Source organism: Mixophyes fleayi, chromosome 2, assembly GCF_038048845.1.
Source record: "Mixophyes fleayi isolate aMixFle1 chromosome 2, aMixFle1.hap1, whole genome shotgun sequence".
NCBI lineage: Eukaryota > Metazoa > Chordata > Amphibia > Anura > Limnodynastidae > Mixophyes > Mixophyes fleayi.
In genome coordinates, this window is record NC_134403.1 from 122,980,684 (window position 1) to 123,004,929 (window position 24,246).

The 24,246-nt window shown below is 43.6% G+C and overlaps 1 protein-coding gene across 3 annotated transcripts in view; it reads right to left on the reverse strand.

Moving 5' to 3' along the window:
* Positions 1 to 283: 283 nt before the first annotated feature.
* Positions 284 to 24,246, reverse strand: part of LOC142141428 (cilium assembly protein DZIP1-like) — a 90,416-nt gene continuing 66,453 nt past the window's right edge. For all 3 annotated transcript variants that reach the window (XM_075199904.1, XM_075199905.1, XM_075199903.1), the window contains 4 exons: positions 22,170 to 22,396; positions 21,741 to 21,868; positions 2,131 to 2,293; positions 284 to 1,317 (listed from right to left, as the gene is read on the reverse strand). In XM_075199904.1, coding sequence (XP_075056005.1) covers positions 1,235 to 1,317; positions 2,131 to 2,293; positions 21,741 to 21,868; positions 22,170 to 22,396 — 601 coding nt within the window. In that variant the 3' untranslated portion in view covers positions 284 to 1,234. The remainder of the gene's footprint in view (positions 1,318 to 2,130; positions 2,294 to 21,740; positions 21,869 to 22,169; positions 22,397 to 24,246) is intronic.

Genomic DNA, 24,246 nt, shown 5'->3' on the forward strand with positions numbered 1-24,246 from the left:
CTTCACGTGGACTCTTTTCTTATCAGGGACCCATACACAGTGGTCAAAGTGTGCTGGTATATGGTGGTATTTCAAACTGCCACATTTCCTGCGTTGTAAAACTATGAAAGTCTGTTTACTTACTTACAACAACTATTCAGCTTCTTTTATTCTTCTAGTGCAATTTAGAAAATGAAAGCAAACATGACTGGTTGCTATGAGCAACAATAATATTTTTCCTTTCTGCCAAGTTTCATAAATGTACTTTAGTATCTTCATTTAAAACAAGAAAGAAACATTCACATTAAAGTTAGGACATGGTTTAATACTGTTTCTGGCATTGTTGTAATACAGAACCATGTTGTGAAATTAATGTTTTAACAGAAACAACTGTAACAATTTTATAAATGTGGATTACAAATAATTTCTTTTGAAAGTGTAAGCCCACAGATAACTTTGACTGCTAGCAGTCATGTTTCCATAAAGGCAGGCATAACATTTAATGCAAAAACTCTTTAAGATGCAGTGTCCATCAGCATACAGCTAAAATAGGGACATACAGCCCCTGGCTCTTGTGCAAATTAGAGACCTATAAACAGATGTGACATTTCCACTAATAAAATGAACAAACACTCAATGGGGAAAAATGTACACCAACAAAATAAAATCATGTAATTCAAAGTTATATTGGGCGGCTGCATCACATGCATTCATACTAACAAATCCATTACCAGCGGTACATTACCCACATGTTATATAGCATAATAATACTGATCAGATAATACTTTTGCAATATACCTGAATAGAATTAAAAATTGGCTCCGTAAAAACCATTGCCATGTAATATTTACTAGAGACATTGCAATAATATTGCAAAATGGAGTAACACTATTACATTTTTAGTATTGTTAAACAACCTATTAAATGGAAAAAAAAATAAAAAATAAAAAAAAAAATGGAAATAACGGCAGTAAGTGCTTCAATGTGAATCCATTGTACCAGGCAAAGAAAACACAAAAGAGTTACATGAAAGATTTCATACAAGAAAACATATTCAATATATGTCCACTGTATTCTTTGATAACAACAATGTTAATTATGCATTTGCTACCTTTCTGCTTTAACATACAAAGATAAAAAACAAACATACAAATAATACAAGTGAAAACGCTGAGGATTTCCATCACTGGCAGAACAAACCTTTAATGCACTTAAAACTGTATAATCTATTTAATTGTGGAAAGAGACTTGATGTTTACATGTCGGACGTATCACTGAAGTCACTCACAGTTACTAAACTGCTTACAAGTGTGCTGGACGTATCAGCTTCACGAGCATCTAGGAAAGAGTGAAAAGATGTCAGAATCTTTCAGAGAATAAATAATACCATTCAGAACAAAGGGATGAATATAATAATGTGTTAAAGAAGAACTCTGCCTAAAACTAAACATTGGAGGAAACTAAAAAAAAATACGTTATCTTGCAGACATCGTTTGCCGGACCTGATGGCTGAATTGGTCTGAAGCCACAATTCTCTATGATTACTGCTTAGCATGTTTCACAAAGGCTGATAGGGTATAGATGCATCCGCATTGTGTATGTATGTGTGTGTGTGTGTATATATATATATATATATATATATATATATATATATATATATATATATATATATATATGACACATTTACAAACAGATCATAGCGGTTGGCAGGCTCTTTACAGGGCCGGAGGGAATAATTTTGTGTTTCTAATATGATATACACAACTAAAAAGAGTAAGTGTACACAGTTACATCACTTTTGCATCAATGTGCGGCTTTACTTTGCCATGACAACTGAAATATCTGTTTTAATTGTAATGATTTAAAAAAAATAGGGCAGTGTACTGTAATGAATACTACTACAATAAAAGATCATCTTAATATGTTTCTCTGTTTTATGGATTTGAGATCAGTGTGGGTGCAGAACATTTCTATCTCTACAATAGAGTCTTGCACAGCAATCAAGTGTTGTGATATATTTTTCTTTAGTTACAAACTTGTTCTAGATCAAGCTATGCAAGCTATGAACAACACCATTTGCAAATTAGTGTTAACAATTCTAAATCATTGAGTCAATTTATGTGTCTCTGCAATAATTCGGCATAAAAGTACCTCCTTTTGTCAGTTTAGCAGCACCGAAAGTATTTTTAACAGAAACAGGAAACTCTTTTTTGCGAGCCATTGATTGCAGGCAGTGTATTGTAGATGTTGGCACTTCAAATGGTTCCTCGTTTAAAGAAGAACTGTCAAATTCCGTGTCATCAAGGTCAGTAACCTATTGAGTTTAAAAAAAAAAAGAAGAGAGAAAAACTATAACATCTGTCCTCTTTTATACACACTGGGGCCGATTCAATTTGGCCACGTTAGTGTAGGATTAACACGGCACTAGTGCAATTACTTTTAATACAGTAATTTTAACCCAGATTTTTACTTGCGGCCCTGAGAGGTGCGAGCAAACATCGGTAACTAACGGTAATACTGTGCACTTTTACCGAACTAACGGTAATAGTGCACAGGCTTCGTTATTCCTAGAATAACGCGGGCAAATTGAATTGGCCCCATTGAATATTATAGATTTGACGGGATAAAATGTCATATTACAGAGCTGCAAAGAATATTTTGTGATGTCATGCACCTATTTCTCTGAAAATCCCACTGCTAAATCTGGAAGTGCATTTAGCCTGTCAAGATGGTGGGACTGCAGATGAGCAAGTTTGCATCTTTTGATGGGAGTTGGAGGCTAAAACTTGGTGGACTAGGGCTTTCTTTACTCAATGTGAGCTAGATGCGCATATGCAAAAACAAGATTTTTGTACTTACCGTAAAATATTTCTCTTAACACACTTTGGGGACACTGCTCACTTTGGCGTATAGAGGGCACTGTTGGACTAATGGCAATAAAAACTTGTCTAGCCTGCTCTCCTCCCCTTTATGCTACCTCCAGCAGGAAGCTGTAAGTTTATTTAACTAACAAAGCCACAAGAGAGGGTGAAACACAACCAACTTTGTTAAAAGAAAGATTTTATGGTAGGTACAAAAATCTTGTTTTCTCTTGCACATACAGTTGGGGAACACTGCTCACCTTGGGGACTTTCCAAAGCTGCCCCTAGGGGTGGGTACGCTCAGACTAATCTGCACGTAACACTTTACGGGCGAAACCTGTGTCTTTGGATGCAAAGACGTGGAGGCGGTAAATTGTGGCAAACGTATGAACGGAAGACCAGGTAGATGCTCTACACAACTGCTTAACCGAGGCCCAATGCTGCGCCGCCCAAGAGGCGCTAACTGACCTGGTAGAATGAGCAGTAAGGCCACCAGGAACCGGAGAACCCTCCAACAGATAAGCCTGACGAATAGTTGCCGGATTTCATCTAGCTATTGTTTGTTTAGTGGCTGGCCAGCCACGATTACGAACATCATACAACACTATGAGAGCATCAGACTTTCTAATGGAAGCTGTACGGTCTACATAGATCTAAAACACTCTAACCACATCCAGAGGTATAACTGAACTCTGACTACTAGATAGAGATTCCTGAGACAATGCAGGAATAACAATGTCCTGAATAATATGAAATCTCAAGACCACTTTTGGTGAAAAGATGGCATGCTACAAAGAATAGCCCTGTCACTATTGAAAATTATAAAAGGAGAATGGCAAAACAGATGCCAACTCAGCACACGCCTGGCTGAGAAAATAGCCAATAAGAACGAAACCTTTCATGTAAGAAGTTTCAAAATACGGATTCCAGTGGTTTGAACAGCGTCTTCTGTGAAAGCCGTTAACACCAAGTTGAGGTCCCATGGAGCCAGCAGAGGAAGAAAAGGTGGTTGAACATCAAGAAACCCCTGAAGAAACGTTTGAACATCTGGCATCATGGCCAGCCTCCTTGGGAAACATACAAAGCTGAAACCTGAACCTGTGTCCAAACCTGCAGGAATTCTAGCACCCTAGCAACTAGAAGGAAGCAGTCGTTACCAGTTTCGTCCCAGACCAACCGATACCTGCTTTCTATAAACTATGGTAATTCCTAAAAGATGTGGATTTCTGAGAATTGATGATCGCTCAGATGACCCTTTCCAACAGACCCCTCTGTCTAAGAATCAAGGATTCAACCGCCAAGCAGTCAAAAGTAACCGTGCTAGGTCCTGATGGAAAAAACGGACCCTGACTGAGAAGATCTTCCCTGAAAGGAAGACGCCAAGGAGGAGAAATGCTCATGGTCGAGAAGATCTGCGTACCAAGATCTTCTCGGCCAGTCTGGTGCCAAAAGAATGACTGCACCCCTTTAAAATCTGATCTTTTTCAAGATCCGAGGCAAAATTGGAATTAGAGGAAATAGATACACTAGACTGAACCTCCAGGGCACCACCATGGCGTCCACCAAAAACACCTGAGGTTCTCTCGTTCTGGCACAATACCTGTCCACCTTGTGGTTTAGCCAAGAGGCCATCATGTTGATCTCCAGCTGACCCCACTCTGAACAATCTGTGCAAAAACTGAAATAACAGGAACCTGCTGTGGCACCCAAATTATGATCTTAGCAATTTCTCTCATGGCCAGGGAACTCTTTGTTCCTCCCTGGCGATTGATGTACACCACCGGCGTGGCGTTGACCGATTGCATCTGAATAGGTCTGTTGCGCAGCGCCTGGACTAGAGCATTGTACACTACCCTTGACTCGAGAACATTAATGGGCAATGTTGCCTCCTCCCAAGTCCAGAGACCCTGCAATCTCAGATCCAAGGTCACTGCCCTCCAGCCTAATAGGCTGGCATCTGTGGTCACAAGTGTCCATTCCCAAATTGAGAAGGGACATCAGAGGTTGAGGTTCCCTGCCCATAACCACCACACCAAGGACTGACAAGTCGCTGGTGAGAGAGACAAAAAAAATTGTATTTCCAGGCGAGGCTCTGACCTCTTTCAATTGGTGAGGATTACGCGTTGGAAGGGTGGTGAATGAAACAGAGAAAACAGTACTGTCTTGAAACAGGACATCAGACGTCCCATCAGCTTCATACACTGAAGGATGGATACGCGCTTGAGGAACAGCAAGACCTTTACTTGAAGTTTGATCTTTGTATCTTGTCCGGAGGTAAGAAGACCCTCCGGCATCTCATGTCGAACAAAAGACTTAAGAAGACCCTGTGCTAAGTAGAAACTAGACTGGACTTCTTGACATTGATTACCCAGACATGGGAATGAAACATTTGCTTTGATCAAAAGATCATCCAGATACGGCAAGACAGTCACCCTTTGTTGACGTAACCTTGACGCCAAAACTGCCATCACCTTCGTGAATACCCTTGGTGTTGTGGCCAGCCCAAACCGGAGCGCTTTTAATTGGAAGTGGCAAACCGGAAACCGGAGGAGGCGGTGGTGACCGGCCCATATGGGAATATGAAGACAAGCATCCTTGATATCCAATGATGCTAGAAACTCATTCTTTCCCATTGAATTGATAACCGACCAGATAGATTCCATCCGAAAACTGGGTACCCTCAAGTGTGTGTTGAGGGATTTTAGATTCAGAATGGGACGAAAAGACAGATTTGGTTTCTGTACCAGAAGAGGTGGGAGTAGTAACCCAACTCCCATTGCTTCTCTGGATCTGGAACAATAACTGCTGCTGCTACCAAGGACTGAATGGCCTCCAGAAGTGCCACTCCCCTGATCTGGTCTCTTGGTAAGGTAGTGGACAGAAAACACTGTGGAGGCATCCCTAAGAGGTCTATTCTCCCGTGCTGCCCCCCTTCACTGGAACGACCTCCCTCGCTCCATCCGTCTTTCTCCCAATCTGTCCTCCTTCAAGAGGGCACTCAAAACTTACCTGTTCCTAAAGGCTTACCAACCTTCCACCTAACCTCTCCTCCACCTGTTCTTCCCCTCTCTCCTCCCAGCCCCCCTGCTCTCTCCCCACTTACTTCAACTTGCTCCCTGTGTGCCTGAGTTCTGTCTACCCTCCCTTAGGATGTAAGCTCATTTGAGCAGGGCCCTCTTTCCTTTGTTCTCCATACCTGCTCTTCTGCTCCGTCTTTACTGCATTAGCCTGCCTGGAGTCTCTGAAGTTTTGGTATTTTTTGTTAACTGTTTGTAATGTGTCACCTTATTTAGTCTACTGTTTGTACTGTGTACGGCGCTGCGGAACTCTTGTGGTGCCTAATAAATAAAGGATAATGATAATAATAATAATAATAATAATAATAATAATATCATCATGTACCTTCTGTCCACCACTCCCCTTACCCAGTTTACTGTGGTAGAACTGAACCACTGATGACGAAAGATTAGCAGTCGAGCCCTCACCACTTCCCACCAAGTTCCCAGTGGGGGGTATAGGTAGTCATGCCGATTGCTTGGTAGTCTGCTTGGCACCAGGACATCATCCCGTCCAAGCCTGTCTACCTCTCTGAGCTGCCCCCCGTGGGGCAGAAGACTGCCACCGGCAGAAGTGAACTCGTACCTCCCAGGGCCATGGAGACAAACTTTTCCAAGTCTGGGCCAAATAAGTTGGAACCATCATAAGGCAGGGCCTCCAGAGCTATCTTGGATTTGGCGTCTGCCTCCCAAGATCGAAGCTAGAGGGTGCATCTGGTCGCCACCACTATTGAGGAAGTCCTGGATAAACCCTGACCTGTGTCCAAAACCCAGGAAATCAGCAGCATCCTTAATGTGAGCTGCTAGTGGGGACAATTTGGATCTGGCCATACCAGACTGGAGCCCATCACACAGTGTGAGGGCCCATTTTTCCACGGCTTTAACCACCCATGCCGCTGCTATAATAGGGATGAAAGAAGCACCAAACGCTAAATAAATGGATTTTAATAACCCCTCACATCTCCTGTTTGTGCTGTCTTTGAAATTTGCAGCACTAGGAAGAGGAATTATGGTGGCCTTAGTGAAAGACGTGATGGGGCATCCACACTTGGGTGTGTCTCCCATGACACAACCTCCTGTTCTGGAAAAGGGTAATACACACGATACATTATTGGTAGCCGGAAACCAGCTATTTGGTTTGAGCCTGGCCTGGCAGATGGCTGCAACATTTTCTCAGGAGAGGAAGATACCCTGATCAAAACCTGGACAGATCTTTCTAGATTTTGCACCCAGGCAGGTCTTCGGGATTCTCAAGGTGTCTAAATGTCACTGCGATGCCTGTCGTGAAGGAAGGGCATCTGTGGACTGTGTCCCCTGAGAAAGGGTAGGCATAACATCAGCACCTACCGTTTCAGAACATGCAGCATCTCTTTTGAGATCCGCAATTGACCGTGCCAGTTCTCTAGCCCAGGCCAGTACCACCACATCAGCGGAGTCCTCAGACGAACGCCGACTGAGGTCCTTAGGCTCACAGGCCATACAAAGACCATTCGGATCTGACCGTTCACCAGGAATTTTGGATTGGCACCTGGAAGAGGTGAAATACGTTACTGAACAGGTTCCGGCAGTTTTGGACCTAGAACTAGTCCCTCTTTGTGACATAATAAATAGATACAGAAAGAGAAAACAGCAGAACACACACACTGCAGAAAACTGTCCAACACAGAGAGTGATCTACAGTAAACACAATCTATGTATGCTCTGTGAGGTAATACCACAAATTATGTGAATATATTAGTGTCTAGTGACCTATGAAGGAACCCACTGTACTTCACTTATGACAAGAAAGAGTAGTACAGAAAAATAAAAATATGCAACAGAGACAGTATCATTCATACTATCAGAAAGCATTGTATAATAAATATGTATGCATATAAACTAGATATACATAAATATATCTAATGGTTCCTCCCCAGGGTAATCTGTGCAGGCACTTTTTTGTTTTGTTTAAAGACTGAGAGCTGTAATGTCAGTTAGAAAAATCGTTAGAAAAGCCTGGGAAACCGTGCGGAATACACCTACAATGAAGCTCCTACTTCCCCTTAGTCAGCTTCACAAAATGGTGCCTGTATACAGAAAAACTGGTGGGAGCTGCGATACCAACAGTTCCCTACCAGTAAACTTGCCTTTGCTACCTGCATGTCCAGTTGCTGTTTGTGTCCTCAGCAGTTTCACTGGAACAGGTGCAGGCTGGCAGCACTTTCTCCGCTGCACAAGGGAAGAATGGTGCTGCAGCCTCAGCTCCCGGTGCGGCCCAAACTCACACTGCCCTGGACAGGAGCTGGGTTCCTGGACAGGAGCTGGTTCCTCGACACTATTATAGTGCCAGGTAACCCTTTTACCAGTAGCCCACACTACCTTGGCGGAAGGCGGCACTAAAGAAGTGTCAGCGTTCCCCCTGCGTACAGCTGCGGCATTCACAGTATGAACGCCGCAATGATGAGGCTAAAAATAAACCTATTTTAAATAAAAATGAAGTCAAAATTAAGACTAAAAATGTGCCTTACTTGTTAGACACTATTAAGAAAACTGAGAGCTTGCTGCTGGAGGAGGCAGAGTGGAGGGGAGCAGGCTAAACAAGTTTTTAGTGTCATTAATCCCACAGTGCCCTCTATACCCCAAGGTGAGCAGTGTCCCCCAAGTGTATGTGCAAGAGAAATAGAATTTGTGGGACAAGATATTTACATAAAGCTTCAACATGTAAAGAATGAGCACCTGGGCCTTCATAGCCTTCTCCAACCCTAAAGGACTTCATAGCCCTGCAGGAACCATAGATTGAACCTTGGCCTACACTTTCAATAGGATGGCTTTTGTAACTTCCAGACGTGCTTTATCAAGGAATGTGCATTTATAGGTTTAATTCTACCCATGTAATACAAACATGTAAAACTATGATGATATCAACTTATGTTATAAAATGACCCCTCGCTCTCAAGACACAAATGAGACTCAACAGAGCAGCATTTTAGAAGAGGAAAAGAAACGTTGAACTTAATGAAGGGGGTTGACCTAAAGTCATGGTAGGCAGGTATTTGAAATTACATTTTTATTTTTCCATGACTGACATTTCCACTTTTGAACCCAAAATACTGTTAAATTTGCTTCTCCTAATTCATCGGAAGAACACTAGAACACTGTTACATTGGGGTTGTGGTGAGGGTGCAGAAATTGGGCACTCAAGAGTTAATTCTCTGAAGGCTGAGGCTCCTCCCATTTCCCAGCCCCTGTGTACCTCAGTTTAACTTGCATAGACCCAAGAAAAGGGAAATACAAGAAACAATCAAACAGCGATCGTAAGTACAAAAATTCTATCTGGGGGACACTGCTACACTTGTGATGTTCCAATGCTTGCCCCTAGGGGTGGGTACCCTCAGACATAGCTGAAACCAAAACACGCCGTCCAAAGCTAGCATCTCTGGACGCAAAAACATGAAAACAGTAAAATCTGATGGACGTGTGGACAGAGGACCAGGTAGTGGCACAACATAACTGCTTCGCTGAAGTCCTGTGGCACACCGCCCAAGAGGCACTCACCAACCTGTGGAGTGAGCCAACACACTTTCTGCAACTGGCCGACCTGAACTAGAATAGGCCTGTTGAATGGTGGACTTTATCCACCTGGCTATGGTCTGTTTAGACACTGCCCAACCACGCTTATTCGCCTCATAAAGAACGAGTAGGTAGTCAGACTTACAAATTACTGAGGTAAACTAGTTAACTCTAAAGTTCTTATCACGTCCAGTAAGACCAGTTGATCCTGGTCATCAGATGACTTGGCTCCCTGGAAGGAGGGAATGACAATATCTTGATTAAGGTGGAAATGTGACACCACCTTAGGTTGGAAAGACGGAGCAGTACGTTAGACTGCCCCGTCATCATGAAATACTAAAAAGGCAGCCTGCAAGACAGGGCCCCTAATTCACAAACCCTTCTAGCAGAAGAGAAGGCGTCCACTAGAGATAACAAAGGGTCCCTGGTTCTTGCACAGAACTTGGGCACTTTTTTGTTGTGTAGGGAAGCCATAATCTCCACCTCTGTTTGTCCCCCATCTTTTCGTTAGCATACAGAATAGTTCTGGATGTAGAGACCACTCTCCTGGGAGAATGGAGCGCCTGCTTAGAAAGTCTGGTTCCCAATTTTCCACTCCTGGAATGTACACTGCCAAAATTGCTACCCAAGACAGTATTTGGAAGGATTCTCTCATCGCAAGGGAGCTCTTGGTTACACCCTGTCATCCGACTGAATCTGGACATGCTTGCCCTGTAATAATGACTGTGCTCTCAATAGGGCATTCATCACTGGTCTGAGCTCCAGAACATTGATGGGAAGCCTTACTTCGCCCTTGGACCACAGACCATGCAAGCAAAGATGCAATGTTAACGCACCCCATCCCAGAAGATTGACATCCTTCATGACGACTGTGTCACTCACCAGACTGTGAGTGCTTCTTCCCGTGTATTTAGGAACCGTGGCCGTCCACCATCCTGAGGGTCTGCGCATGCGCAGCCCTTTCAAACCTTCAGTTCATGTTCCTTTTAGTTAATTGGCTGATCAGGCAACACTCCCTATTTAAAGCACCTGAGTTCCATACCTCGTTGCCTGATCTTGGAGTCTCATTCCCCATGAGCCTCTGATGGTGTTCCTGTGTTTCCTCATGTATTCAGCTCTGCTGATTCCTGTGGTTTCCAGACCACTTCTACTCCCTGTGGTTTCCAGACCACTTCAACACTCCTGTGTCTCATCGTGACTGTATTAGCCGATTCCTATCCGCTGCCTCCGTGCACTACAGTTATCAACTCACTTCAACTCTCCTGTGTTTCATCGTGACTGTATTAGCTGATTCCTATCCGCTGCCTCCGTGCACTACAGTTATCAACTTACTTCAACTCTCCTGTGTTTCATCATGACTGTATTAGCTGATTCCTATCCGCTGCCTCCATGCACTACAGTTATCAACTCACTTCAACTCTCCTGTGTTTCATCGAGACGGCACCAGCTGATTCCTATCCGCTGCCTCCGTGTGCCTGCAGTGTCCTGCTTGCCGTTACTCTTCAGTTCTATTCGTGTCTGCAGCCAGCTGATCCACTCTCCGTGCGTCTACAGTGTTCCTGCCTGTGTCAACTCGCCTGTCTGCATCGGATCAACGCCTCACTGCTTTCATCTCGTCTAGACCATCTCTACACGTCAGTGTTCTCCAGGTGTCCAGTCCTATATACTACTGCTTCCTGAGTATTTGTTCCCATCTCCGCTGGTCTACCTACCTGTGCGCTGCACCTACTTGATTACCGCTTCTGCCCTCCTGGGACTTCGTATCCTGCCGGCCTCCAGCCGTTCAGGTATCTCTGCACTTCTGTCTGACAGCCTGCTCCTGAACCACGGTATGCATACTTCTCATTGACTGTGCTGGTGTATTGCATATCTTGCTGGACTGAGTTGTTCTCCCCTGGAGTTTACTATCCGCTGAGACTATTGCCATCATTTGACTGTGTTACCTTTTGCCGGATAGTTCCTGTGACTTTGTATTATTGTGCAGTGCTGTTCAGTCATTACTATATTGTGCATATCATCGTGGGATCAAGTTCAGTGTGCCCGTGTATACTCTGTATTGCAGTTCTCTCCCCGTGCTCCTCCTCACATATATATTCAGTGGTACAACTTGCTAGAGGCAGACCACTGATCCCTGTTTCCCGAGTCACCTGTTTCTAGTATCCTTTCACATAGCAGTGGTACAACTTGCTAACGCAGACCACTGACTCCCCGGATACCTCCACCTGGATTCCATTCCTTCACATAGACAGCAGTACAACTTGCTAAACGCAGACCGCTGACTCTCATCACCTCCTCGTTGCTGCTGGACATTCCTCCTCACTATAGCAGTGGTACAACTTGCTACCGCAGACCACTGACTACCCTCACGTTTCCTTTGTCCATTCAGTTCCTCGTGTACTACTATCTGTATATTACCAGTGCTGCTACTCATAGACTTTCCTCGAGCATCCTCTACCATCTGCTGTCTCCTGTTCCGTGATCACCCCGCTACCAGAGTACCATATTACCATCTATACTACTCTGGTAAGTCGATCACCTGGTGATCCCTGGGTAAAGACTCCTAGTGCCCGTGACAGACTGTCTGTTCTAAACGACCATTTGAGAGACAGACCCGTCTCTGGTGACCGTAAAATGAGCTGGGAATTTAAGTGCAGGTTTGATCACTTCCCCATAACATTCAGTTGAAAAATTCGGGAGTGGAACTGTCACAAACCGACTTGCTCTGATGGCCTTACCTGCCGTATTGGTGCGGCTAAGCAGGGAGGCACAGAGTCTAAACACGCCTCAGGTCTTCACCAGGGACTCGCGGCCCTCCCAGTTAACTACCAGCGAGGTATAAGTGAACTAGCGAAGTCAGGAAGCCAGAGGTCAAAACCAGAGAATCAGAATGGGTCCAGAGGGAGATCCAAAAATATGGTCAGGCAGAACTGGGGTCAAAATCCAATAATCAATAAGCTCAGGAAACACAGTGCTGGAGACAGACCTAGATACTCTGGCACCGTAGTGATGCCAGAGTCAGGTTTAAATACATGCTGACTGTCTATCTTTGTAGGATACAGGGTTGGTGGTCAGCGTGGTTCTGACTGCCAACAGGAAGTGCTGGCCGGCGATGTTCTATCTCATGCTTGGCAATGGGACGGCCGGGCAATAACGAAGGCGACTTTCCCTGGCTCCTAAGGTGTGTGCGGGGACGGCGCCTGACAGGAACCTGGCATACTGTTTCGCCTCCAAAGTAGAGACCATTTTCCCCCACCATCATCATGCATAGCAGAATTATTGGCTGTTTGAGGGTCAGTATTTGCCTTATTAATGCCTGGAGTGACCAGGTTTTGTCCCCCGGAAGAAAGACCTTCTGTTCCCTGTGTTGAGGATCAGGCCCAAAAAAGAGGATTTTTGTACTTGCGTCAAATCCCTTTCTCTGATTCCATCTGGGGGACACTGCTATCATGGGGTTGTATGAGGGCACATGGAGTTGGCACTTAAATAGTTAAACTGTTATTGTAACTGTTGACAGAAGCTCCTCCCCTCTGCAACCCCTGAAGCTCCTCAGTGTAATTGAAAAGCCACAAGGAAGGGAAACAGAATAGCATGCAACCAACAAAAGCAACAGAAGAGCGAAGGGCGGGAACGCAATGTCCCCCAGATGGAATCAGAGAAAAGGATTTAACCTAAGTACAAAAATCCTCTTTTCTCTTTCATCCAATCTGGGGGACACTGCTACAATGGGGACATTCCAAAGTAGCCCTTTGAGGGAGGGAAAGCTCTATCAATCTGTCCTGCAAAGCTTTGTGGCCAAAACTTGCGTCACGAGACACAAAAACATTAAAACGGTAAAACCAGGTAAAGTTTAGACAGAGAACCTGGTTGGCGCAAGGCAGAGGTAATCTGCCAATGCATTGTTGTGCGCAGACCAAGAGGTTCTCCATAGAACTGAGGAAATGCATGGCGACACGATCAAGTACAGGCTGATCAGAACTGATATAAGCCTGCCTGACGGGGACATTATCCACCTAGCAGCAGTTTGTTTTGTAGGCAGCCAGTCACTGTTGTGAGGATCATACAAGAAAGGGGAATCTGACCTCCGCATAGTGGACATCCTGTCCACAAACATTCTTAGAGCATGGACCACATCCAATTATGGTAAAGATCCCTTATCATGAAGAGGCAGTCACCTCCAGAAGACTGGGAACACAATCTCTTGATTAAGATGAAAACCAAATCACTTTTTGTTGGAAGGAAGGTATCTTGCAGAATACAGCCCTGTCAGTATGGAATACCAGATAAGTTTCACAACAAGAGAGCCCAAAGTCCAGAAACTCTCACTGCAGAAGCGATGTAGAAGTCGTCTTTATCAACTGTCATGCGCAGTAAGTCCGCATAACAGACTCGACATGGCCAATCCGGTACAACCAGGATTACTGAAATTCCGCAGTGTCTGATGTTATATCATGTTCATGACATCCACCATGCACGCCAAGGGGTCTCTGGTCCTGAGCAGAACCTGGGCATCTAGCAGTTTTGTCGAGATGCCATGAGGGGCACATCCGAAGGTTCCCACTTCTGGACCAAATATTGAAACACCTCCGTGAGTAGAGACCACTCCCCTAGCAACACGGTGCGTCTGCTTGGGTAATCGGCCTCCCAATTATCTACACCCAGGATAAATATATATTGCAGGGACATAGATTTCCACCCAGAACAATATCTGGGGAGTCTCCATCCCGCTCCAACATTCCTGTGACTATTATCCAGGACAAACGGGCATCACAGTGGCCTAGTGGTTAGCACTTCTGCCTCACAGCACTGGGGTCATGAGTTCGATTCCCGACCATGGCCCTATTCGTGTCGAGTTTGTATGTTCTCTCTGTATTTGCGTGGGTTTCCTCCGGGTGATCCGGTTTCCTCCCACACTCCAAAAACATACTAGTAGGTTAATTGGCTGCTATCAAAATTGTCCCTAGTCTCTGTCTGTCTGTGTGTGTCTATATTAGGGAATTTAGACTGCAAGCTCCAATGGGGCAGGGACGGATGTGAAGGAGTTCTCTGTACAGCGAAGGTGGAGACTATCTCACTTATTAGTTTCATACACACTTATTAGTTTCATACATAGTAGGATGTAGACCTGAAGAAAATGCACCTTGTTGATTTGTAGAAACACCCTCTACAGTCTGGTGCCCAGTATAAAGCTAATAAAAAACATTCTCTGACAGGGGACCAACTGTAAATTTTGGTTCCAGCACTTGTTTGAACACCGAAAGATGGAGTCGGAGGGTCTTATCCGAGTTAGCCTTTACTAAAAAATTATCCAAGTATAGACTGATGCAAAGTCTAGGGGACACAACCGTGCTGCCATGACCACCATGATATTTGTAAAGACTTTGTAAATACTTATGGTCTCTACAAGGCACTTAAGGAGCCTTGGGAAGGCCTAACAGAATTGAAAGTGGGAGTCCCCCACTGCAATCTGCGATGGGACAAAAGGAGTCATTTGGCTTGTGAACCAGGAAGAGGTTTGAATAGAAACTTCTTCCCCTTTGTCCCTCTGGGATCTGGCAGATTACTCCCGCATTAATAAGAGAAATCATTAACTATCTCATAGCCAATCTTTTTACTTTGTCTCATGGAGTGGTGGAAAAGAACGGTGAGGTGGCCGAGTATGGAGGTCTATCATGTCGCCACGTTCCATGAATTACGTAATCCACCGATCCTGAGCGGAAACCGCCCATTGGTTCAGGAACAAAGCGAGACATCCACAGACAACTGCCGCAAGGTGAAGAAGAATCCCGGCAGGTTGCAGGCTTTTCAGGGTTCTTAGGCTCTGGACACTTGTTGGAATAGGACAGTCTGTCCTTCTGTGACGTGATTGGCTTACCTCTGTAAAACTGTCCACAGTTTAAAAAGCCACCCTGACAGGGTAGACGAAAGGAATCAAAAAAAGGTCCTCGTGGCTTCTGGACATTAATAGGGAGGAAGAAACTTTTTCCTCCTGTAGCCTGACTTATGATGTTGTATAGCTCTGTACCTAAAAGAACAGAGCTGACATAAGGAAGAGATTCCAAGGACTTTTTGGATTTGTTATCTGCATTCCATGAACACAACCACAAAATTCTTCGATCTGTAACTAATGATGCGGAGATGGAAGAACACACTAAGGCTGCATTCCGAGCTGCCTCAGATATCCTGAGGTTTGTTCAGATGTAATGCCAGAGGGAGCAAATCAGAATTTTGTAGACCATCAACAAGCTGATCTGCCCAAGTCTCTATCTCTGTAGCCACTTGTGTGGAAGAAAGCATGGTCTTCAAAATAACTTTCTATTTTACGGCGAGTGCTATTTTTACAAGTAGCCGAGCCAGGTACAGAAAGAGTGTTAAGGCATGCCAAGCGTTATAGGTGTATCCACTGTCACGGGCACTAGGAGTCTTTACCCAGGGATCACCAGGTGATAAGCTTACCAGAGCAGTATAGGTGGTAATATGGTACTCTGGTAGCGGGGTGATCACGGAACAGGAAACAGCAGATGATAGAGATGCTCGGGAAAGTCTATGACTAGCAGCACTGGTAATATATATGTAGTAATACACGAGGAACTGAATGGACAAAGGACACGTGAGGGTAGTCAGTGGTCTGCGTTTAGCAAGTTGTACCGCTGTCTGGGTGAAGGAATGGAATCCAGGTGAAGGTATCCGGGGAGTCAGTGGTCTGCGTTAGCAAGTTGTACCACTGCTATGTGAGAGGACACTGGAACAGGTGACACTGGAAACAGGAATCAGTGGTCTGCCTCTAGCAAGTTGTACCACTGAATATATATGTGAGGAGAAGCACGGGGAGAGACTGCAATACAGAGGATACACGGGCACCTTGAACTTGATCCACAATGACATGCACAATATAGTAATGACTGAACAGCACTGCAATAATACAAAGGCATAGAAACTATCCGGCCAAAAGAGAACACAGTCAATGATGGCAAAAGTCTCAGCGGATAGTAAGCTCCAGAGGAGAACAACTCAGTCCAGCAAGATATGCAATACACCAGCACAGTCAATGAGAAGTATGCATACCGTGGTTCAGGAGCAGGCTGTCAGACAGGAGTGCAGAGATACCTGACCGGTTGGAGGCCGGCAGGATGCGAAGTCCCTGGAGGGTGAAGCGGTAATCAAGTAGGTGCAGCGCACAGGTAGGTAGACCAGCAGGGGAACAAATACTCAGGAAGCAGTAGTATGTAGAACTGGACTCCTGGAGAACCCTGAAGAGTAGCGATGGTCTAGACGAGATGAAAGCAGTGAGGCGCAGATCCGATGCAGACTGGCGAGTAGAGACCAGCAGGAACACTGAGAAGCACGGAGAGCGGATCAGCTGCTGCAGACACGAGTAGAACTGAGGAGTAGCAGCCAGCAGGACTCTGCAGGTACACGGAGGTAGCGGATAGCAACCAGCAGGTGCAGCCACGATGAAACACGGGAGAGTAGAGCTGAGCTGGAACTGTTGAGCACGGAGAGCAGCGGATAGGAATCAGCCAAACAGTCACGATGAAACACAGGAGAGTTGAAGTGGTCTGAGGACTGTAGTGCACGGAGGCGGCAGATAGGAATCAGCTAACAGTCACGATGAAACACAGCAGAATTGAAGTGGTCTGAAGACTGTAGTGCACGGAGGCAGCGGATAGGAATCAGCTAACAGTCACGATGAAACACAGGAGAGTTGAAGTGGTCTGAGGACTGTAGTGCACGGAGGCAGCGGATAGGAATCAGCTAACAGTCACGATGAAACACAGCAGAGTTGAAGTGGTCTGAAGACTGTAGTGCACGGAGGCAGCGGATAGGAATCAGCTAACAGTCACGATGAAACACAGGAGAGTTGAAGTGGTCTGAGGACTGTAGTGCACGGAGGCAGCGGATAGGAATCAGCTAACAGTCACGATGAAACACAGGAGAGTTGAAGTGGTCTGAGGACTGTAGTGCACGGAGGCAGCGGATAGGAATCAGCTAACAGTCACGATGAAACACAGCAGAGTTGAAGTGGTCTGAAGACTGTAGTGCACGGAGGCAGCGGATAGGAATCAGCTAACAGTCACGATGAAACACAGGAGAGTTGAAGTGGTCTGGAAACCACAGGAGTAGAAGTGGTCTGGAAACCACAGGAATCAGCAGCGCTGAATACACGAGGAAATACAGGAACACCTTCAGAGGCTCATGGGGAATGAGACTCCAAGATCAGGCAACGAGGTATGGACAGCAGGTGCTTTAAATAGGGAGTGTTGCCTGATCAGCCAATTAAGTTAAAGGAACAGGTACTGAAGGTTTTGAAAGGGCTGCGCATGCGCAGACCCTCAGGATGGTGGACGGCCACGGTTCCTAAACACACGGGAAGAAGCACTCACAGTCTGGTGAGTGACATCCACCTTATGGTACCTGTTTCCATTGGGCCATCTCACCCAGCCTAAGTGAAAAGAGGCTTGGTAACCTACACGGTACAATCAATTTTCTGTCTAGCCGTTTCCATGCTGACTCAATGAGATTCGTCAACTCTTCAGAAGGAGGAAGGCAGACTACACACCTCTTCAGCCTCTTTCCCACTTTGGTCTGAATCAGAGACCACCAAGAGAGGATGAGCAGACTTATGCCTTTTACAGGAAGTCTGTGTTTTCGTGGACTCAAGAAATGTATTTAATTGTTCAAGTTTCTGTACAAATGAAGTAGACCAAGAAATTTCCACCTGGATTTGACCCTGGGAATCAAGGAGAGTTGATAGGACAGACTTCCCCTGCAACCTTTGAAGATGTCGTAAGGGCAGCTGTCTTAGAAAGCTGCACTGATACATATTGAAGCAGAGTGATAATTGCATCCACTGCGAGTATCTCTGCAAAATGGGCGCGCAACTGAAATAGCATTGCCACTGACTGTCCCAATGCAGTCGCCTATGCTGGATCCCCATCTGAGGGATGCCCCTGTGCGCACCTAGCCATCTGCATCATAGTCCACACAAACTGACTCAAGATCCTACCATCCACTGGGTTAGTTTGGTTTTACATTTTGCAGAGGTAAAATATTCCACCTTGTTTGTTTTACTTTTGTCAGACATGTTTTTGCAATATTTATGATGCAACAGAAATAAGTAACCTGCAACTCTATCATCATCATCATTTATTTATATAGCGCCACTAATTTCGCAGCGCTGTGGAACTCTATATCAATAGTTCCAGTTACACTTCATTTACTTTTTTATTTTGAATATATACATATATATATATATATATATATATATATTTATGTGTTTATATAAAACACACATACATATCTCCTAATTCTACAGGGATAAACCCAGAGTTGTACTCCCCAACACAATTTGTGTTAATATACATAGTGTAAAAATATTCACAATAGAAAGAATCTCAACAGTAAGACTATCTATGTGAAGGAATTAGTAAAAGTATGTAAATATTCTACGGATATCTATTTGTACAGATATGTGTAAGATAAAACTGATATAAGGTTTCCATCCCTCCAGAACCATGTCTAGGACAGAAGTTGTTTTTTTAAAGCAGTTTCTGAGGTAAAACTGCTCAGGAGGTTCTTCAACTGTCTCCAACTGTCACATCCCCTGCACTGGCTCCAATGGAGCACCAATGTGTGTAGGGGGAGCAGTCCTATATGAACAGGACATGCTCCTCCTCAGGTTTTAACCACTATATGTGTATAATAGTACTTGTATCTGTCAAGTAAAATTTATGTGTTATTATTTAAAAGGAAAACAGACAGGCCATAAACAATCACACCACAGAGATAATAGATAGTAGAACCACTTTTGTTTTGACCCTGGCTAATGCCTCAAAACAGTATGAAAATTAATATCTGGTTAATAAAATGAACGTCTTAGAATAATTTAACTGAACACTCATGTAAAATACTGTCTCCATTAACTTTACAGCCTTCTATAATAAAACTCTAAACTGTAGTTAGATATATATATATATATATATATATATATATATATATATATATATATATATATATATATATATGCATATATATGACCGTTTTCTCTCTATTACAACAAGGAACCTCATTAATTAGTTATTTCCCAGTGCGGTACTTAGCTGCTGAGGACCCAAGATCAGGGCCGGATTAAGGGAATGGAGGCCCCTGGGCTAAGGGGGCCTCCATTCCCCCATGAGGGCCCCCACCGTGATCTGAGCTTTAATACAGATTGTAATTTTATATAAAAGTAAATCACAGAGTGCCCCAAACAAGCAAATTTTTCTCTTTTACCTTTTCCCCTTACATGTATGTGGGAATACAAATGTCTAATGCGCTAGAAGGGATGGAAAATATTTATATCTAGACTATATATTATGGGTGGATTGGTGGCACTGATGAATGATTAAATAGTCTTTATAAAGTGATACGTGATATGTAGGTGTTCTATAAATAAAGGTAAATAATTAACTGGGAGTCTAGACTGACTCTTTATGCCTCCAATTTTACCAACATTTGGGAGTTAATTGGCATTGAACACATTTTACAGGGTATGCATATTAATATATAAATACAAACCAATGTATTTATAAATCAATGTGTTAAACTAGAACAATTGCAATAAAGGCAGCACTGATGGCTACTGTCATGCACTATACAATATACTGTATAAATAAGGGTAAAGGAACAACATTTAAGGGAAAAGTTAAAATTACATAAGGAGGTGGCCACATGGTAACACATTGAGGCTTTGTACCTAGATGTAGTAAAATAGTCTGAAAAATCTCATGTATCTACATTTATCCCAGCTTTTAAATAAACTCTAATATGTGCCAGCATGTATACAAATGCATGTACAGGAATGTGCAAAATAAGTTATTTATTACTTTATAGCTGCTTCTCTGTTCACTACTTAGTAAAGATAGCAAAAAATAATTTAATTGTGTTTTCCTTTTTTGCATTAAAAAAAACATATTGAAAGATTTCTTACTTTAATAACTAGAATGTTCTACAGGGTGTGGCAAAAATATCTCCAACATTTTGAAAAGTTATAAAAAAAATTAACAAAACTGTCTAGGAAAACATTGTATTTATTTCTGAAAAGAACATAAAAAACAGTTTTGTTTTAATGGGTTTTAAAAATCATATCAGACAAATGGCGGCGTCGTTGGCAATACATTGCTGAAGACATTCCCGGAATTTCTCCATCACTCTCCGGGTCATATCAGGTAGAATGGCTTCGATTTCCTGTCTGATCCTTTCCTTCAAATCCTGAAGAGATCGAGGACGATGTTTGAAAACCTTTTCCTTCAGGTATCCTCAAAGGAAAAAGTCACATGGACTTAAATCTAGTGGTCGTGTCGGCTAATCCACTTCTCTGTGTGAGCTGTGGCCCCGTCCTATTGAAACCACACATGATCTATATCCACATTGTCCAGTTCGGAGCGCAGAAAGGTCTCCAACATTTCAACATACCGGTCAGAGGTCACAGTTAATGTTGCATCACCTTCCTCCAAAAAATAAGGAGCGATCACACCAAAGTCGGCAACTGCACACCAAACAGTTAGGCGAGGAAAGTGAATTGGTCGTTCATGGAATTCACAAGGGTTATGTTTAGCTTAATAGCGAAAATTCTGCTGGTTAATGGCTCTACTGATGTGGAAGTGAGCCTCATCGCTACTCAGAAGAACGGCTGCAGCAGGAAACTGTTCCAAGAATTTTCTCACATAGGGCTCTGCGCTTGGCATAATCTCCCTCACTTAATTCTTGAACCAACATCATTTAGTAAGGATGTAATTTTAAAATCGGCATGTAAAATTCTCCTCAAACTCCGACTTGATATCCCCAGTGCCATGGCATGCTAATGAGCGGAACGCCTTGGTGATTGCTGAATGGATGATCTCACTGATTTCACATTTTCTGGTGTTCTATTGGTCCTAGGTCTGTCAGGTGATTTTCAATTCAGTGCGGATCCAGTTGCCCAAAGATTAGAAATCCATAGCAAAATCGTTTTCCGATCTGGTACAGATGCATTTCGACCTAGCGTGAAGCGTGTACGGAACGCTCTCTGCATCTTTATCACAGAACGGTTGTTCTCATAATACGCTTGAACAACAAAACCCCGATGTTCACAGCTCCAATTCATGATGGGTACTAAAGACGGCAGAGCCTTTCCTAAAAAATTAAATCTAGCCCACCTCTTTACCCCCACTACAGCTCACACAGTGAACCTCGAAATATGGGAGATCTTTATGCCCCACCCTGTATATTGGTAATAAATACTGAAGTCAAATGATTTTGCTTGTTTTAGAGCTCTCACCTTAAGGTCTTTATCCCGATCATTTTTCATAAAAACATTAGCGACATCAACTCCAGCTATAGGTGGGTTAACCGAACGGGAACACCTTGCCATTTCAAGCTGTTCAGTACGTTCTTTCACAAGTGGTGCTATAGAATATTAATAAAAAAATATACAACTATTAAAGATGTATGTGTGTGTTAGGGATTACTGTTGTAATGCATTAGGTGATACTGCTATATAAATTAAGGGCAAAAATGTGATGTACAAAACTGTAGAAAGTTATGCAACATGTGCAACCATGAATGGGTAAAAAATGCACACAAAAATGTAACAATGATGACACAGGGCCATTGTCGAAAATAAAATTACAACTATAAACATAGAAAAGAAGAATGAAAGATAAAGCTGAATATCTGCTACTTTTATTTAAGTTGCATATTTTTTTACCTGGTCCTTGTTTGGCAGGAGCTTGCATCTCAGTATAGCGTTTGTGGCCTGGCTGTGGCTTAATCTCTTCCAGTACACTACCATCAGAGTCACTCTCACTAGCCGCAAAGCCAACAAAGTCTTTAGCGCTAAGTGCACACTTAGTTTTCACAGAATCAAAACATTTGTTTGAATGCAAAGGCACATCCTGCATGTCAGATTCGTCATCAGAACTAAATGGGGGTGTGCTGAAATGAAATATTCGGGGTGACAAATTAGATAAAGTAAAATAAAACACTATTATTACATGTAAATGTGACATTAATTTACAAAGAAATAACATGACCATAACCAAAGCTCAGGAAGATACCTCATTTACTAATTAGAAGATGTCATTTTACTATACAATACTGTTAGCTAGAAGAGTTATCGGTAAAACGTCAAGAGTAATCCTTCAGATGAAGATATGAAGTGGCAGTAACTAATGTATTCAATTATTTCAAAATAAACTGCCTGATGATTTATGACTGCTATTTCATTATCATTTTGAATAGCCATATTTTTCCCTCTATGGATGGTTCAAATTTTATCTTACTACATTTCTATTATCCATAAAACTGCTCACAGATGCAGCAAAAGAGTAAACTCAAAAACATAAAATAAGAGGGTTTATGTACTTACGTTAAATCCGTTTCTCTGATTCCGTCTGGGGGACACTGCTTACCATGGGTTGTGGAGGGGAGCACGGGAGTTGGCACCTAGCTAGTTAAGTTTAGCACTGCTGACAGACCTCTCCCCTCTACAATCCCCCTGCCCATTCCTGTTCAGTTAATTAAAATGCCCAAGGAGAAAAGGCCAATCAAATAAGAACACACAGAAGAAAAGCAGAAGGGAGGGATCGCAGTGTCCCCCAGACGGAATTGGATTTAACGTAAATACATAAATCCTCTTTTCTCTTTCATCCAGTCTGGGGGACACTGCTTACCATGGGGACGTTCTAAAGCAGCCCCCTAAGGGTGGGACTACTCTGAAAGCCCCGCTCGTAGAGCACTACAAGCGAAATTTGCATCCGCGGATGCAAATACATTAAACTGGTAAAATTTTGTAAAGGTGTGGACAGAGGACCAGGTGGCTGCCCTGCAAAGGTGGTCTGCAGAAGCTCCATTTCTCGCTGCCCACGATGCCCCTACCGATATGGTGGAATGGGCCGTAAGTCTCTCAGGCACAGGACGGTTAGCCTTTAAGTAAGCTTGCTTAATGGTTGCCGTAATCCATCTTCCAATGGACTGTTTTGAGGCTGGCCAGCCTCTCTTATTAGCATCATAAAGAACAAACAGAGAATCTGTACGTCTAATCTGAGAAGTTCTTTTGACATAAATGCGGAGAGCCCTAACCACATCTAACTTTTCCATAGACTGTTGATCCGAATGGGAAGAAGATGAAAAGACCGGAACTACAATTTCCTGGTTCAGATGGAAAGCCGAAACTACTTTTGGAACGAAGGTAGGGAGGGTTCTTAACACCGCTCTGTCCTTGTGGAAAACCAGATATGGTTCCCGGCAAGACAGAGCTCCTAATTCTGAAACCCTACGTGCAGATGCAATAGCTAAAAGAAAGACGACCTTCCAGGTAAGACACCTAAAATCTGCTGTAGGCAATGGCTCAAAAGGAGGTCCTTTAAGCATATCCAGTACCAGGTTAAGATCCCATGGTGCTGTAGGCGTAACGTAAGGAGGCTGAATATGTAAGACTCCCTGAAGAAAGGTCCTGACGTCTGGCAAGTCCGCTAACTTCAGGTGAAAGAAAACTGAAAGCGCTGAAACCTGAACTCTTAAAGAACCTAAACGGAGCCCTGCTTCCAGCCCATCCTGGAGAAAGGCCAATAAGCGAGGGAGACGAAAAGAAGATGTGTGACAGGACATATTTTCGCACCATCTAATATATGCTCGCCAAATACGATGATAGATGCGAGCCGAAACCGGTTTTCGAGCTCGCAGCATAGTGTCCACTACACTGGGGGGAAAAACCCCTAGCTCTCCAGAGACTGGCTTCAACAGCCATGCCGTTAAACTGAGCTGAGATAAATTCTGGTGACGAA